The sequence below is a fragment of the Peromyscus maniculatus genome, chromosome 1 (genome assembly GCF_049852395.1).
Source record: "Peromyscus maniculatus bairdii isolate BWxNUB_F1_BW_parent chromosome 1, HU_Pman_BW_mat_3.1, whole genome shotgun sequence".
Classification (NCBI taxonomy): Eukaryota; Metazoa; Chordata; class Mammalia; order Rodentia; family Cricetidae; genus Peromyscus; species Peromyscus maniculatus.
Window position 1 is genome coordinate 194,577,277 of NC_134852.1, and position 17,705 is coordinate 194,594,981.

At 52.2% G+C, this 17,705-nt stretch overlaps 1 protein-coding gene across 2 annotated transcripts in view; it reads right to left on the bottom strand.

Moving 5' to 3' along the window:
• Positions 1-1,892: 1,892 nt before the first annotated feature.
• Positions 1,893-17,705, bottom strand: part of Crtac1 (cartilage acidic protein 1) — a 142,956-nt gene continuing 127,143 nt past the window's right edge. Inside the window, exons 9-15 of one of the 2 annotated variants that reach the window (XM_076563124.1) lie at positions 16,681-16,763; positions 15,771-15,871; positions 15,295-15,463; positions 6,059-6,204; positions 5,360-5,402; positions 2,968-3,111; positions 1,893-2,320 (exon numbers count right to left, since the gene is read on the bottom strand). In XM_076563124.1, the coding sequence (XP_076419239.1) occupies positions 2,112-2,320; positions 2,968-3,111; positions 5,360-5,402; positions 6,059-6,204; positions 15,295-15,463; positions 15,771-15,871; positions 16,681-16,763 (895 nt within the window). In that variant the 3' untranslated portion in view covers positions 1,893-2,111. Of the gene's footprint in view, positions 2,527-2,967; positions 3,112-5,359; positions 5,403-6,058; positions 6,205-15,294; positions 15,464-15,770; positions 15,872-16,680; positions 16,764-17,705 lie in introns of both variants that reach the window. The other variant, XM_006990472.4, reaches the window with a different exon arrangement.

A 17,705-nucleotide genomic window follows, 5' to 3' on the forward strand; every position in this document is an offset into this window, starting at 1 on the left:
TAACCCATGAATCCAGCTAGACACTTAAGAAACCCGTTACGGTCCACCTCCCACCCTTACACTTGGCTTTTCCATCTGGCTGGAGGGAAGGCAGTGTGGGGGTATTAGCCACGTTATCTTTACTCACTGTTATAAACGTAGAGCCCTGCTCAGACCCCATTGCAGGGCAGGAGTTCGGACAATAGTTGCTGAAAGAATGAACTGCATGGAATGCCTTCTAACCCTGCATTTGCTCTTAACAATCAGGGAGCCTGGCAGCCTGGGTGCAGGGGGAGGGGCTTGGACCTGCCTCACTGAATGTACCAGGCTCTGCTGAGTCCCCATGGGAGACCTTGCCTTGGAGGAGGTGGGAATGGGGGTGGGTGGGTGGGTAGGGGGGAAGGCTGGGGGGCGGGAGGAGGGAGGAGAGAGGATCTGTGGTTGATATATAAAATGAATAGAAAATCTCTTAATAAATAAATAAATAAATAAAACAATTAGGGAACCTGGAACGTCTCTTTGTGACTCATCTGACCTGCCCACCAGATAGAGTGAAATGGCTGAGCCAGACCCTGTGACCTGAAACTCAGTGTACCAGGCAGCTCTGGCATCCTTTGAAGTTGGCTGTCATTCTGAATTTCCTGGTGTCCTTGGCAGGCCGGCTCACTAGCTGTTTCTGCCCCTCCCCCCGCTTCTCATGCTGTTGTGTGTGGCCAGTCGATGGGGCTTGTTGTCTTGTCGGTCTCTACCATCGCTGTGCTTGCAGCCCGTCTCTGTGGGCCGTAGATCTCACTCATCGTGATATCTTAGATTCACTTGTTCATTTCTGAAAAGGCATCGGCTTCTGGGTGAACAGGGAAAAGTCTGAGCAGTGAGCTTGTCGCCGCTCGCCCTCACCAAGATGGTGGGAAAGGGCCGCAGGCCTGGCTTGGGGACCAGCTGCCACTGTGACCTTGGGCAGGGTGACCTCAATCACTTCATCTCTCTGAGCCTCATGTCTGGGGCCCTTTCAGATCTTTAATTCTCTGTCGATAACCAGGGATGGCACAGTGGAATCGGAACGATTTTTAGGTTGTTATGTGCTTCCCAGGGAAATTGTAGCTGTTTTCATTTTAAAACTTTTCATTTAAGCTCTGGTTCCAAGTGTAAAAACAGCACTAGCTACAAGGAATTCATATTTTGTGATTTATTGGGAGAATTATTATGGTATCAGAAAAGGGTAGTTTTTTTGTTAAATATGTTTTTAAAAGGCTTGCTGCATTCTTAAGCATGATTTTATTATATCTTCAAGCGACTTTTTCCCCCCCATGAAGAATATATCTGTGATTTATAATGTGCCCTCACTTCCAGAGCTGGTCGAGAGCATATTCTATGGTGTTACATCATCCCCAAAGAGTGCTCTGGCTACAGGCACTTACAAGTTCCTAAGCATATTGCAAAAGCTGGGTTGTTAAGTTCTTTCTAGAAACCAGGACTGCTGGAGACTAGCCATACATATGCCCAGCCACACGGGGAGGAGTTGGGGAGGAAAAGGGGTGTGTGGATGTAATGACCCAACTCTCTTGTCATTTATGAAAAGGGAGTGGAGACCCAGAGTGAAGAAGTGAATTCCCCAAAGTCAACTGTCCAGAGCACTGCCTCTGTGTCCGCCCCTTGCCCATGCCACACGCCTTGCCTGCTCCCCCAAGTGTGAATGTTGCTTCGCTCACCCAACCACACTGGCGGTGCCTGGGGCTAGTGCCTTCCTGAGGTCGTGACTTGTTTCAGGTACCTCCTGGTGGAAGGGTCACAGCTAAAACAGCGTTCCAACCGGCATGCTCTTGCACACCCACCCTCCCCAGCTAGCTAGGTGCTAATATCCAGCAGAGAGTTTATTGGCATAATTTCTCCAGAAAAGAGGCTGGAAGACTTAGCAAGTTCAAACTTGAGCATTTTTATCAACAGTCCCAAAGGGCCACCCTTTCCCTTCCCATCATCACCACCAACCCAATAAGGCTTTCATAGTCATAGGAAATCAGGTTGTACAAAGCAGCAACAGCGCAGGCCAAATGAGCAGGCACATGATACATTACTGAGTCAGCTGAGCAAGCAACCACCTGGGAGCCATCTTTGTTAAGGGCAAAATAAGAAGCTCACAATGATACAGAACTGACTGGACTGTCTTGGCTCTTCGGAAGGAATGAAGGATGGGGTAGAGAGGAGATACTTTCCTTTTCTGTTGTCTCAGTAAAAATGCAAAGGAAGGCCTCACAAACGACCAGGGCCGCACCAGTATCTCCCAGACTTCCCTTTTCAAAGACGGCCACCCCTGCTGTCCACTTGGAGGAGCACATGGCAGATTCTATTGGGTGTGGAGAGAGGTAGGCAGCAGGAGAGATATAGTTTTCCACAAAGGTTGTTAGATTTTTTTTTCCTTTATTGATGGGATTTAAAGTGCATATAACTGAAGGCAAAGTCCAAGGCCTAGAGAAAGATATGAGGCTTGAGAGAGAGGTTCGGAGAGCCTAAAGGCAGCCGAAGAATACCCACCTAAAAAGGCCACTTGAGCTGCAAAAAAACGAGAGGGTGGGGAGATAGAAAATGGGGGAGGGAAAAGGGGTGGTTGGGAGGAAGGAGTTTGGGAGGAAGAAGAAGGCAAACACTGGTTCAGAGATTCCGCCAACGGGGACTTGGAGGACCTGCTCCCCACCCCAGCTTTGAAAACATGGGCTGACCTCCAGGTTGGAACACTTGCCTCAGGAGATTCAAGAGTGGCAACCACAAAACCAGGACACAGCACCCTGGGGCCCTTCAGGTGGGGTAGCAGTGATGGGCCTCTCCAAGCCTGACAGGTCTCCCCTGGAGATCTAATGTGAGTCTAGGAGCCTCCATCAATCCAGGGGAAGCAGGAGCTAAGGACCGTGGTCTAGAGCCCACCCAGAGACCCCTGCGCTCCCCAGGACAAGGCATGTTTCCTCTGCTACTGAACGTGGCCAGCGTTCCACTTACCCACACAGGCTGTGCCGTCCTCATTGGGCTCAAAACCCCGACTGCATCTCTTATTGGTCCGGCACCTGTAGCTTCCATACGTGTTGACACACACGGGCTTGTCTCGAGGGCATACGAACGGGAACTGGATACATTCATTGGTGTCTGCAAGGCAAGGGAGCCACTCACCAGGGCGAGGTGGGCAGTGCACTGTCCCAGCTTAGGATCTGTGTGCCCACCTGCCTTGTGATCCCAGGCATGTCCCTTCTCCTTGCTGGGCCTGCCTCTTTATTTTAATGCCCTTGGATAGCGCCTCCTGTCCTTGACCCCTGAATATTGGGGGAGCTCAGGCTTGGCCCTGGGCCCCTTCTATACACTACATTTTCTCCGGATAAACTCTTTAAATGTGGATGACTGTAAACTTCCTACCTCCAGCCGTAACCTGTCCTTTGGGCTCCAAGCTCGTGAATCCAATCACCGCTGACCTACATGGCAGTTCCACTTGGATGTCTAATGCACACCTCAGACTGATCATTTCCAAAACGGAACTCTGATTTCCCTCAGCCCTTAAGCCTCTTCTGTCCCCAGTTCGCATCTTCCACAGCTCTGTCAACGCCACCGCCAACTGCTCAGCCACACCAGCAGAAATCAGACTTACCTCCCCATCCTCCCACTTCCTCAGCCCCGGGTGCAGTCCACTCTGCCCCAAAGCACGCTTCTCATCTGTGTACCTTCCTCACTCGGCCACCACCCTGTGCCCAGCCCCCATGGTCTCTTGCCTGGATTTCTGCAGCGGCCGCCTTATTGGCCTCATGGCTTCCATGCTTCCCTCCAATCCGGCAGCCAGAGTGATCTTTTAAAAATGTGAATCGCATCAGGTCACTCTCCTGCTTAGCTTCCAAGGGCCTAAGAACGAGGTCCGGACTCCTTCCCGGAGCCTCAAGCCCCTCCTTGGCCTGTACTGCCCTTCGGTCTCATCTCAGCCGTAACAGCACCTCTGAGAGCCCTGTGGCAAACTCATGCCCTTCTTTGCTCGTCCTCTGCCAGGAAAGCTCTCCCCTCAGCTCTTTCTGGGGCTGGTCCTTCTAATCCTTGTGGTTTCGACTTAAAAGTCCCTTCACCAGTGGCTCTTTCCGACTTCTCTGCTCAGAGTCCCCAGAGAGCACCCTGCTGATAGGGTTTCTAAACAATTTTTCTCACGCCGTGTAGTCCTGTGTTTGAGGTCTGACCCCCTCTACCAGAGGCACTTGGCTGCATCCCCAGAGTCTGACGTGGTGCTTAGTACCACGTAGAGGGCCTACTGGGTGACAGACAGAAAGAGGTGCTAGACCGGCGATCTCAAAGGGTCCTCTCAGTACACAGTGAAGACTCTGAGGTTTCATGTGCCTGTGCTGTCCATTTATCATGTGACCACAGTGGGGTCATGGACAGTATGGGAGAGTCACGTCTTCCTCTAGCCACCCTAACCCTCGCGCTGTGCTTCCTCGCTTTGCAGTCCTAGGCCCAGGCAGCGTCCTCATGGGCACCCGGCCTCCTCTTTCTCTGGCTGTCCTACTCACCATCCCTCAGGTCCCAGACTGACCTCGATTTCTCTAGGCTTTCTTCTGGGACCTACCCCAGAGAGCTTAACAACTCCCTTGGTACTTTCCTGCTCATTCCATCCCTGGCCCCACATATGGTTGTCAGCTGTTCATATGTGGGCCTCTCTATTAGCTGTGAGCTCCACAAGGGTGGGGCTGCGTCTAGTTTTCTCTGGGTCTAAGGAAGAAAGAATCCTCACCCTAAGTCCTCATTGTAAATAATCAGGATGTAAGGCTTTGGGTTGGACGTCTTCTGGACCCTGGGCTGCTAGACTTGCCCCTTCATAGCATACTGGGAGACTTGAGGAAGTCATGAGACCCTCACTGACCTGGCATCTGGAAGCTACCAGCCTCCCCTGTGCTGGACCAGGCTGCGGTCTCCTATCTGCACTGTGATTACATTCCACACCCTGTTGTGCCCCAATGCCTCCCACAATCAGCTTCACCGCCATCTCTTAGTCCCCGGGCTGGCTGCTCTTCAGGCTGGCCATAGACTGTTTCCGCTCTGCTTTCCGGCCGGGTGAAGCCTATCCATCACCATCTCAGTGTCTGTGTGGCAATGTGTACCCGTCCCCGGGTTTGTTCTGATAGGCGTGGCAGGCAGGCCAATGCCCAGGAGTGAAGAGGGTCAGCCTGCAGATGCTAATGCCACTCTCACCTCGGGGAGTCCCGGGTTGACTGTGTCGGCACCTGGGTCCCTCAGGACCAATGGCGTCTTCCGCTCCCTGTCTTTCTAACCCCTGTCTGCATCTTGGGCCTTGGTAGGGTCGGCTGATAGTCCCCAGGAAGAGCCCAGCTTCTGCCCCTTCCTCTGGTGCCTAGAGGTGACTCACCCATGCAATGGCCATTGTCCTGCTGGGAGAATCCTTGTCCGCACTGCAAGGTGGCAGAAGCAGAGACACTTGTGAGTTGAGAGGCCTCGTCTTGGGTCCCCTCCTTGTCACAGCCACAAAGCAGCTGTCCCCCTGATTACGGCACGAGAGATGCTCTTAGCCTGGGCCTGAGGGTGTTCTGCCTTGCACTGAGGGTGGAGATGGTGTTGGGGGTGGGGAGGGCAAGAACATGAGATTCAAACTCTCCCTGTGCTTGAGTCTATGTACCTGATGGACCCGAAACTGGACCAGAACTGTACCCCCAAGAGGCTCAAGAACCCGGGTTTGTGGTCTGAGCCTCATCCAGTGCTAATAGGAGGCCTCTTCAGGTATTCAGAAAATACCACCAAGGCAGCAGGAGACTAGGGTTCAGTTCTCAACCCAGTACATAACTGCCTATGTTACCTTAGCTAGCTTTGGGTTACTTTCTAGGCCTCTGGTTTCCTCCTCTGTAAAATGGGTTCAAAACCCATTGCCTACCAAGCCCCCAGGATTCTGTGAGAAGCTGAGGGGGGTATGGTGTGTTGTAAAACTACAAATGGAGCTGTCATCCCTATCATTCTAGAGAGCAAGTCTATAGATTTACCCAAGGGTCGTGGCTGGTGGTCCCTGCTTTTTTTTTTTTTTTTTGGACTATGAGGCCCAGAGGCCTTGGCCCACCTCTAGTGGGGCTGTGTCCTGAAGTTTGTCCTTATCCCTGGGGTAGAGGATCTCCAACACTGAGTTCATCTCCCCGCTGGCCACGCTGCGGCTCACCATCTTGCCATCTGGCCACGTCACCTCCACACTGCTGGCTTCATCCCTTCCTGTTGGAGAAAGGACAGGGGTCAGGAGAGGAGGAGGGGGGGCCCCTTGGAGTACTAGCGTAAGTATGTTAGCAGAGAGTCAGTAAATAAGGCACTCGTCCAAGGGCCGTGGGAACGAGTCAGACAGATTGGAGGAAGCTCCTCCTCGGGGCCCTACTGTCCAATCGACCACTCTGCGGTGATGGAAAGGCCTGGTGTGTCCCTGTCCAGTGCACTAGCCCCTGGCCACATGCAGGATGAGACTGACCGAAGAACTGAATTTAACATTTTACTAAATTGAAATTAATTTACAATTCAACGGCCACACGATGCTGGTGGCTGCCGTGTTGGAGGACTTTTATCCAACAGAGTGGGCAGCAGGAGGTTGAATCTGGGGAGCTGTACGGCTTGATGGTAAGCAGGCTGACTTCAGAGCCCGGGGTTCAAATCCTGGCTCTGTCACTTGCTTGAGATGCTGAAAAGACATGATGGGGAGCAGGTGGTGGGAGTCCTGGGGACAAGTCCTCGCTCTGCAGCCAACTCGCTGTGACCTTCCGAGCATGCCTCTGATATTTCTATTTACGGAGCTGTGCGAGGAGCCAAGCTCTTTTTTGTCACTGGGAATGTCCCCTCATGGGTTTCCCTCTCCATTTGGGAGGCAGGCCAACAGACGAACAAATACATCGTGTCAGATATTGATAAGCCATGTGATGGGAAGGAAAGGCAGACACTGGGGTAAAGACCTGGGTGCTGGCCAAGGTCCTGTGCAGTGGTCAGGGACACACTCCCTGGGGAGGAGGCACTGAGCTGCACTGTAAATAAAGACCCAGGAAAGACGGGGAGAGAAAGGCCACTCTGCAGATCTGAGATGTTTACAAATGACACCCACAAAGCTCAGACAACGTCCCCTGGGAATCCATCATGCACACCCCTAGAGCAGCATGCTCTATCAACGGCAAAAAGTGGGTTGGGAAGACTGGTCAGGTGTTGAGGTGCTGCCAAGGTGTGCCCAGCTCCTGCCTAAGGAAGCAGGTTAACCTATAGCAAGATCTGGCTAATGGTGATGACACCGGGTGTGTGTGTGTGTGTGTGTGTGTGTGTGTGTGTGTGTGTGTGTGTGTGTTGATGGCCATCACCTGTGGGCCGTTCTCAGGTCATAAGAAAAGCAGGCAGTGCTCAGCACACCCAAGGAAGGAGGCTGGGACAGACCCGGGAGGGGCTCAGAGGACAGGACTTGTGTCCAAGCCCTGCTCCTCCCACAGAGGCCCTGGCTTGGTTGGCCCCCGCCTTTGTCTAGTCAGAGGCGGCTTCTCAGCCGGCCTGACTGTATCCCCCACCCCCAACTCCTAGAGCAGAGGGTGGGAGAGAGACTGAAGGGGGCCAAGTATAGATTTTCTGTTTTGAAGCAGAATCGTGAGCTCATGAATTTGGTGTTTTTAGGGCGTGCAGTGCCCAAATTAAGTGGCACACGTGAAAAGCAAACATTTTCCATTAAAAAAAGGAGACAAAAGCAAGCGTTTCTCACCTAGGCCAACAGAACGGCTCCATGAATACATTTTACAGCCTGACTGAAGCCACAAATAACTCAAGGAGTTGAGGAATATTCATAAACTCAAATTTGCAGCCCGCACTGGGGCGTGTGGCTCTAGATCAGGTTCTCTCTCCCTGAATACCAGGGAGGGGCCGTTAGATGAGTAAGCCATCCTTTCTGGACCTTAGTTTCTTTGTCTGGAACTTGGGGGTGCAGGCTCAAAGCCCCACTGTCCAGGGAAGCACAACCTTTCCCCCTGGAGTAAGAATACTGCCCCGTGGATGACCTGTTACTCTCGGCACGCTTAGACAGGTTGTTAGTAACGCTGAACACTGACAGCATGCCCAGACCAGACCAAATGCTTCATGGTGTGAACACATCAGCTCCTCACACGTTCATGTGGAAGGTGTTGTCTATATAATCTTCATCTTAGAGAACACTGAGACCTGGAGAGGCCAAGGAAATCGCCCAGGCACTCGCCTAAGGCCTGTGTGACCCCAGAGCCTCTGTCTGCCTCAGCCTTAGTACACTACTCTTCCCTTACTCAGTGACCATCATGCACCAGATGCTGGACAGGATCTAGGATTCAGCATTGAACAAAAAGGACCCAAGCAAGTTGGAGAGAGCCGATTGCTGCGGGACTAATGAACAAGGTGATGCCATAAAGAGTGAGTGAGGGCTTGTGAGGAGACCCCTCAGTGAGGACGGTGGCAGAGAACAAAAGCATTCAAAGTAGGGTGGTGAGTTTGGTAAGGAGGCGTGTGAAAGGGCAAGCTGTGTTTGAAGATGCAGAAGTTCAATGTTGGGGGGAGCAGAGCGGAAGGATGTTATTAGGTGGGGGTAGGGAGGCAGGAGCTAGGGAAGAGCTTTGGAGCCTTTGTACCTGCAAGGTGGGCATTTTGTGCCCATTCTCTGGATTTAAACACCAAGGCCTGGCAAAGTCGGAAGGGACTTGGGGTTACTCTGAGCTAGTGCTGGAACCCAGGCTCGGGTCCTTGGACAGGGAGACAGATTCCTCGGCTCTAGGCCGCCAGCCAGGCATCTCCAGTGTTCCCAAAGCTGAACAACTGCAGGGCCTGTCTCTCAGCCTCTGAGGTGAAGCGGCCACAGGGCCAGGCCTATGTGCAGGGAGAGGTCTGCCTAGGCGGGGCCATTACCCAGCAGAGACATAGGTCAGGAACAGTGGGGAGTTGCCTCTAGCAGCTTTGAAAGGACAAAGGCCAGGGAGCCACATGGCATTGTGCTTTTCAGAATTACAAGCAAAACAGATGGTGGGAATACAGTTGGTGGAATATTTTTGCACTTTAATAAAGCCATTTTTATGTGGGGCACTGACTTTTCCTTCCCTAAATGAGCACCAGCCGGTTTGGAGGCAGCTCTGAGTCACTCACAAACAATTAACTGAAGGGAGGGGTGAGGGGGTGGGGGTGGGATGGCATCAATGCGCGGAGTTGGGAGAGCTCGAGTGGGTGCCCACAGTGGGGGGCACTCGGGGACCGAGTGGGCTAGCGGTACCTGTTGTTATTTGCTGGGCTTGGCTGTACACTGGTTCAACCTACTGGCACTCAGGAGATGCAGCGGCAGCCCTGTGGGGGCTGGGTGAGCAGGATTCAACACCATAAACAGAAAGGTTTATTTATGAAGCCGGCAGGTGGTCTGCACCCCGGAGGGCTAGGGACAAGCCAGGGCCGCTGTGCAGGAACTGCAGAATGTGGTTAGGACTCCCCGGAGGGAGGGCAGGGTCTTCTGAGGAGGAACAAGACCCATAATGCCCTACATAGCGGAGTAGGTCCTGGGGGGGGGGGGGCGCTGCAGAACAAGGCTGGCAAAGGTCCCTGAGAATTTCACTGCCTGGTGCAACACAGCTCAGTTTTCTAGGGAGGGAGGTGAGAACACATGTAAGGGTCTGAGTCGTCTGTCCTTATCGGAGCGTTTGGAGAGGCAACTGCAGGTGGGCAAGTGCATTTGGGCGTCTGCTGCATCCTGCGGGGCCGAGAAGGGCCGATGTTGTATGCACACATGTGTACTCACCTCTGTGCTCACACACCAACGCCAGCTCACCACACCTTGCGGCAACATCAGAAGGAAACAGTGGGGAGTGATGCATGGAGAGAGGACCACCAGGGAGCAGAGTTGCTTAGGTTGGGCTGAAACTGTATGCCAGGAGGGCTTCTTGCAGCCCTCTCCCCTCCAGATCTGGCCCCTGGACACAGCCTCACCCCCTACTCTGCCTCTCAGCCACGCAGCACCCCAGGGCAGGCCTTTCTTGAATACGTGATCTAGACAGCCCCCTTATCACCTCCAACTGCACAGAACTGGAAACAATCTAGCTGTCCATCAACAGGGGACTTGGTAAATAAATTATGAATGCCGCCACACAGTGAAATACTCTGCGGCGCTAGAGGAAAATAAAAGAGATGTGCATAGACTTGGAGGGATGGCCAGGCATTTATTGTTCAGGAGAGGAAAAGAGCAAACGGAGGAAATGCCATCATTTTTGTTTCATTCTTTAAAAAAAACAAACAACAAAGCTAAGTAGTATGTGCATCTATAAATGTGCCCTGTGTGTATTGCATGGGATAAAGGCTTATTAGAAGCTTGGCCTCATATTTGAAAATTGCTGCTTGTCCCTTTTCCACTCTACTCCTAACCCCTCTCCCTGCTTGGCATTTTCTTTCTTTGTGGCTCCTAATACAATCTTAACATGGTCTATTTCACCCACTTATTCTGTTCATCAAGTATTCCCTGCTTCTCTTACCACTAGAATACAGGGGTGCTCAAGGCCAGGCCCTTGATCCAGATACTGGTGGGTAGCTCGTAGGTGTTCAGTGGACATGAACTGAATTGAACCAAACCGTGCTGGAGTGAGTGAGGGGAATGTTTGTGTTTTTTTTTTAACTTAACAGTCTAAGCACTGTGATGAGGACTGTGGGTGATTCTTACTTCTTTTTATGATTTGTTGTATTGTCTCATTTTCCTGTAATCAATACACATTGTTCTCACAATCAAGAGAAATGTTTTAAGAGGACTCTAAGAACAAGTGCTGTGAGGCTGCTGCCCCTGCATGCACACATCTTCTCACCTCAGCGCTGGCTCTGGCTTTCCTGGACCTGCCAGGATACCCCCTCTGCCCACCATGCCACATCCAGCCTCCCTTGGAGACCGTGGGGAGCTTGGCCCAGCCCCCACTTCCCAAGCTCGGTTCCTATCCCTCCAACAGAATACTCCCACCCCTGGGCCTTGGTTCAAGCTTGCCTGGCCTCTGGAATGCTCTCAGCCCCTGCCTTCTGAGTTCTCGCTATCTTGCTAGCCCTTCTTCCAGTCTCCGCACTTGGCAAAGCTGTCCAGGGCATGGATGATTTCACGTGCTTCATCCTCTCAAGGCTCCACAGCAGTGCAGGATGCATCCGGGACAGCCCTGCATGAGACTTCCTGGGTTTGTCCAGCAGACTGGTAGCATGTCTTCCTGTCTCTTTTGCCTTCTGCTTCTGCCCTGTTTCTCTTCCTTTGCTCTTGTCCCCCCAGTCATTCCCAACACCTGTTTTCTCCACTGTCTCCCTGACTGCCTGCTCTGCCCTGTGGCTGGCTTCCCTGTCAGTCAGGAAGGACAACTATGCTCAGTCCATTAAGAACCTGTTGGAATCCTAGGGGGCCCTGAAGAGGCAGGGATGGAGCTGGCCTGCCTCACTGTTTAGGCTTCTGGTCTGGTCCCTAGAGCTGCTCTGATGTCTGAGGGTCACTGTCGGCCTCAGGTAATTAGCAAGGGTCTGTTCCTGAGAGTGTGTGTCCTTCTACTGTCCTTCTGGGAAGGGAGCCCTACAAAGGGGGGAGCCTGATTGGGGTAGGGTGGGGGACCCTTGCAGCAATTTGGTTCAAACCAACAGCAAATCCCATTTTTTGGCCCAGTATTGAGGGCTGGTATCAGGAGGGGCCCCTGGCCTGGTGCAGTGTGTACAGCATGGGCCGTAGTTGGCTCCCAAGCACCCTGGGTCTCATCAAATGATCCTGTGAGCTGCCTAGTTGAGGAGGCAGGCTCTTCCCCTGGTGGTGACAGATCTTGGAAAGGACCCAGGGAGGCTCCTAATACACAAAATAGCAGAGACAGTCCACAGGATGTGGGGCCAGACAGCCCCAGGCCAGCTCCGCTGGTCTATTTTGGGAGCCTCAATTTCCTTTTCTGGCCCGTGGAACAGGGCTGACATCCAGCTTGATAAACATTTCACCTTTGAAACCACAGCAGCCACCTTGGTGCTTGAATGGCCTTCTGGGATACCCATAAGCTGAGGGGATGTGCACACCGGGAAGAAAGAGGCAGAGAAGCCGGGGGAGGTGGCGTCACCAAGCCCAGCAACTCTGTTTCTAGGGAGGGGTCCAAAGCCAGCCCCTCCCCACCCTCTGGAGCTGTGAACTGGGTTAGTGTGTTTAAGCGGAACCTCAGTTTTCTGGCCTGTAAAGTATGGACTACGGTTCATAATTCATCAAGTTCCCAGGAGAACTGATGAGGAATCTGGGCAAAGCCCTGCACACTCGAAGCATTCTGTAGGAGTCAGCTACCGCTGGTTTGCAAAAGAGAGGACTCCATGTTTAAAAGTCAGCTTGTACCTTTAGGGCCAGCATAGCAAACAGCTGCCCTCGGAGTGACAGATGCCCCAGGCTCAGGCTAGCCCATCCAAGAGCGATCGCCAGGGAACATGCTCATATAACTAGGCCTTGGGTCCCCTAACTATTTATTGCTTCTTTCTCAGACCACATAAATATTATGTGTTCCCTATAAAAACCAGAATGCGCACACATATACTAGAACATATGGTAGAAAACACGAACCACATTTTCAGGCAGGCCTGAGTTTGAATCCCAGCTCCGCCATTTGAGAACCATGAGCTCACAGGCAGGCTTCTTTTAACATTTGGATCCATAGCTTCCTCATTTCCAAGATGGAGAGAATAACGCCCATCTGAGGGTACTCACGAGGATCAGCTTGTGAGTACTGAGTGCCCAGCACTGTGTCCAGAACAAGCGGCAGTCCCTGTAGTAATCTAGCCACTCACATGGAACGGTTTATGCTCTGTCTTTCCTTTTTTTTTTTTCTGTGCACATACGATGTGTGCTTAATATTAATGTGGCTATATACTTATCGATTAAAGAACATATTGTCTAATCTTTTTATATTAAAATCATATCACCTCATGAGGTGCTAACACACGGAGAGCATCTGGTTAGAGCCGGGGAATCTTTGACTGAAATGCTTTAACTCCTGGCCTGCCTCTTCCTCAGTTCTCCTCAGTCTTTTCCCCATTAATTGTAATCCCTGCATACTCCCTGAAGAATTTTCACATCTCCCTCTAACCTCCACATTTTTAAAAAACAGTTTATTTGGACATAACTGGAGACACAGCAGGCATGAAGATAATGCAGAAGGGTTCACATAGACAGTTGTCCCAGTGGTTATGGCTTGCTTCATGATTGTACCACACTGCAATGGGGCGTTGCCATGGGAACAGGTGTGTGGACAGTTGTACGTCACGAATCACACATTAGATTCATGTAGCCACTGCCACTGAGACACTTGTCGCCCATCACTGTGGAGATGCCCCTTACGGCTTAACTGCCCTTCACTAGCTCTACCCTGGAACTGCCTGTCTTCAGCTCTGTGACTTTGTCATTTGGGGAAGGTGACTTTGGCGATGAGACTTCTTTACTCACCAAACGCCTCTTATTGCCAAACCACATTCTACAGCATCAATGTACCACAGTGAGTTGAAACATTAACCCACCAAAGGACACTTGCATTGTTTCTGTTTCGTTTTGTTTTGATACAGGGTTTCTCTGTGTAGCCCTGGCTGTCCTGAAACTCACTGTGTAGACCAGGATGGTCTCGGACTCAGAGATCCACCTGCCTCTGCCTCCTGAGTGCCGGGATTAAAGGCGTGCACCGCCACCACTGGGCCATTGCTTCTGGTTTTTAGCTCTCAAACATAACACTATTATGAATAACAGTGCAGAGATCTTTGTGTGTCTATTTTTTCATTTTTCTGAGATGCATAGTTAGGGATATTAGAGACTCTGCCCCCCCCCCAACTTCTGATGACGGCATTTGTAATTTTTTTGACTTCATTATGATGTGAAAAACAAGAGACATTCAAGTAGAAACTGAACCTAGGACCTTGAATGGGCTGCTACTCTCCCAATCCCACCACCTCATCCAGTAATAGACATTATGGTCCTCTCTTGGGACACTGGGCAGTGGTGGATAGTCAGGAAGGGAATAGCTGACACTCTGCAGCTTACCACGCTGCTATCTGAGGATGTGTCCTTGATGTGCTTACTAATGCAATGCCTTCCCAGTGTAAGATCTTTTCACTTACGATGGCATGGAAGCCCAGGATGGATCAAGGAGCACCTGTAACAGCTGGGGCATACCTATAGTTTTTCTTCTCTCTCTCTCTCTCTCTCTCTCTCTCTCTCTCTCTCTCTCTCTCTCTCTCTCTCTCTCTCTCTCTCTCTCTCTCTCTCATCAGGGTTTCTCTGTGTAGTCCTGGCTGTCCTGGAACTCACTCTGTAGACCAGGCTGGCCTTGAACTCACAGAGATCCACCTGCCTCTGCCTCCCGAGTGCTGGGATTAAAGGTGTGCGCCACCACCACCACCCAGCATAGTTTTTCTTTTTTTAAATAATCTACCAAACAGGCAGGCCAGTGAGATGGCTCAGCAGGCAGAGGCACACTTGCCAAGCAAGCCCAGTGACCTTCGTTCAATCCCTGGAAGCCACATAAAGGTGGAAGAGACAACTTCACAAACATTGTCCCCTGACCACCCCATGCACGAATACCCCCCCCCACACTAATAATAAATACAAAACTAAAACTATGACCCACCAAGCCATTTTCAGAACGGGAGCTTATGGCCCACCGCAGCGAGAGAGCCAGCTTCTCCCGTGTCTGGAAGCTGCCCAGCCCCTAGCAGCATAACTGTGGGGCATCCTGAAAGCTGGGCAGCAGTAGCTCAGCAGCACCAGGGGCATGCTGGTGATCTGCTTCCATGGTGTGTGCAGATTGCTGCTTTTAGACATATAAAAGGGCAGGGTTTTCTAGAATCCCATCCTCCACCAAGATCCAGCCTTCACCCCGTGGGGTGACTTTGTGCTCATTAAAAACTCAGGGCTCCAAGCCTTCCATCTGTGGAAGTCATCAGCATCTTAAAAACTGAACTAGCTCCTGAGAGGTCAGGGGCAGCTGCTCTGGAGTCATAGTGGAGATCGGCATGTGAACAAGGCTTTGGCCTGGGCAGATGGAGAATTAAGTACTCTGACTCCAAGGTGAGCTAAGTCCACAGAGGCCCTGGGGTGGGGGCTCCTGCAGGTAAGGGCCAACCTTCTCTCCCCCATTCCTTTCTTTTGAGCACAGACTCACTACAGAATGTAAGCGGTTGCCTTTACGGTGGGCATCCCTGGTGGTGCCACAGTGAAGTTGCATCATCACAGGGCACCTTGCGGGCATCCCTTGTGGTGTCATAGTGCATCACAGGGCACACTGCAAGACTTAGTTGCAGAATCTGCTACTGTCCCCATGGGCCCCGACTCACCCAGGCCAAAATGTGCCACGGGTTCCATCTCACATAGGTAGCCGGAGCCCCCATCAATGATCCGCAGGTGCGCCCCACTCTTCTTGGTGTAGAGTACAACCTTGGCGCCCCTGGCGAAGGCCCCAAACCGGGTGCGAGGCACCACACGCAACCAGTTGTTGCTGAAGCCCTGCGGGGGAGGAAGGTGGCAGGCATCAGCCAGGCTGGCATAGAGCAGGGAGGCAGGGATGCTGGGAGGCAGGGATGCGGGGAGGAGGGCAAGCCAAATGACTGTGGGGCACGTTTGAGGTGGAAGGCAGAGAGCTGAGCAAGGGAGTCTCCTGGAAACGGTTCTTCCGGCTGGGAACTTAAGGGCTTCTGGGTCCGAGGCTTTTCACTTCCCATCACTCTGGCTAGCAAGCCCGGGTTCCTGTGCCTTCCTGGGTCCCCGAGAGCACACCAGGCCGGGAGCTAAGGGCCCTGGGATGGGCACACACCTGATTTCCCCGGAAGACAGATAGTGGCTGAGCCATGGACTCTCCATGTGACAAGATGAGGTCCAGCATCCCATCTCCATCGAAGTCGGTCACCACGCCCCCTACAAACAACACAGATTTCACCTCTAGCCATCAGCCACTAGACCAAGGGGGAGGAGGGGCTCCCTGGTGTGGGACAATGGCCATGAGTGTTAAAGGCAAAAGGAGAGAACAGTGTTGGGGCGGGAACAGGGCTGCAGGCCCATCTCCCTCCTGTCCATCATCCAGCTCAAGACAGGAATTCACAGACAGGCTTCTCTTCCTTTCCCTGAATCTTCATGGACGGACGGGACGGGTGCACATTATTACCTTGCTTTTCTTGTGGTTTGAATGATACACTTCTTTATTTGTTTTTGTTTTTGTTTTCCAACCTCTCCAGTGTTTGCACAGGCATGGTCTCTTTCTGGTCCTCTTTACAACGCAGAGGTGAGAAAGGCAGATACTCTCATTTTGTGGAAAACAAAATCCAGAAAATAAGGTAACTACAGACCTGGGTCCTAGGACTCCCAGTCAAGTGCTCTTTGCCTAACACTGAGCTGATTGCCGGGTGCGGGAAAGGATCAGACATGGGACGCCTGCCAGGCAGCAGAGGGGGCACACCCCTCAACCTCCCTATCTCTACACAGCAAGGCATGGCCAGAGAAACAGTTGCTTCCCACCAATCCTGCTCCTCCCTTAGCAGCCCTGGGGATGGGAGGAGGGGTGGTCTCCTTCCCTGCCTCCTGCCTTGGGTTCACGTCTCTCCTCCGTTCTCGTCCTACCCTTGGATGCAGGACAGCAGTGACAAGACTGGCTGCCTGACATCTTGCTCCTCCAAGGGTGTGGGCTGTGCAGAGCTTGGAGGAGCCGCTGAAGCCTCCAGGTGCCTTACCTGTACCTCGGCCCTCAGGCTCCAGAGCATCACCAGGATTGAGCTCCTCGATGAGAGGGTCCCCATGCTCCCTGCGGATAACGCTGTAGAAAAGACAGACTTGTTCCAACAGGGCCCTTGTGGGCTCCCTGGACCTACTGGCCAGTCACTTTTTCTATCCCTTGAGACCCCTACACTGTGCTCCGGATGCCCATGGAATTTCTCTCCGCTCACAGACTCTGCCTTCACTATGGCAGTTCCCTTCTTGCGTTTTAATTTATGTTGGTAAACATTGATTTTTCCTTCTCTAATAGATGAATTATAGACAGCCTGGGGAGGGGCAGGTGATGGATGGAGAAGGGCAGAGGCACAGCTACCTTCAACTGACCTTCATGCTCCTCCAAAGGGTGTTGGCTCCATAGTTCTGGATGTTGCTGAGGATTCAACCTCACGCAGGCTCTCTCTCCTCAGCCCACCCGCCCTCCAGTGACTGTGCTGCTAGAAGCCATCCCTGCTGACCCTGTCTTTCCTGCTCTCCTGGCCTTTATCACTTCCTGCCCATGTTAACTCTGCACGCTGCATCTTATCTCTCAAGCTGGTCTGTGAGCTTGCTGTAGGCTGGGACCTTGTATTATTCATCTTCTCCCATGGGATTGAACACAGGGCCTAGCTCCCAAGCAAGCTCCAAGCACATGTCTGTGGGGGTGTTGGAGTGAATCCCAGGGGCAAATAGGAAGGGTCCCTTTGGGTTGGAATACTCAGTCTTGTCCCCGAGCACTTCTGAGGCTCTCCCCATGTCTTGCTGTCTCTGTATAAAGTGAGCAGTGTGTAGCCGATGGTGATGTGAGCTCTCCTCTCTAGCTTCTCTCACTTGTTGAATTCTGTAGCTGTGGATCCTCTGCCCTGGCTGGGTGAGGAGCCTGGGAGGAGCCTGAGGCAGGAGGAACTTAGACTCCTCTCCCCACCAAACTGTCTCCTCAAGTCACACTCTGTGCCCCAAGAGCTGGAGCCTGGGGTGACTGGATGCAGGCCGTTGCAGATGTTCA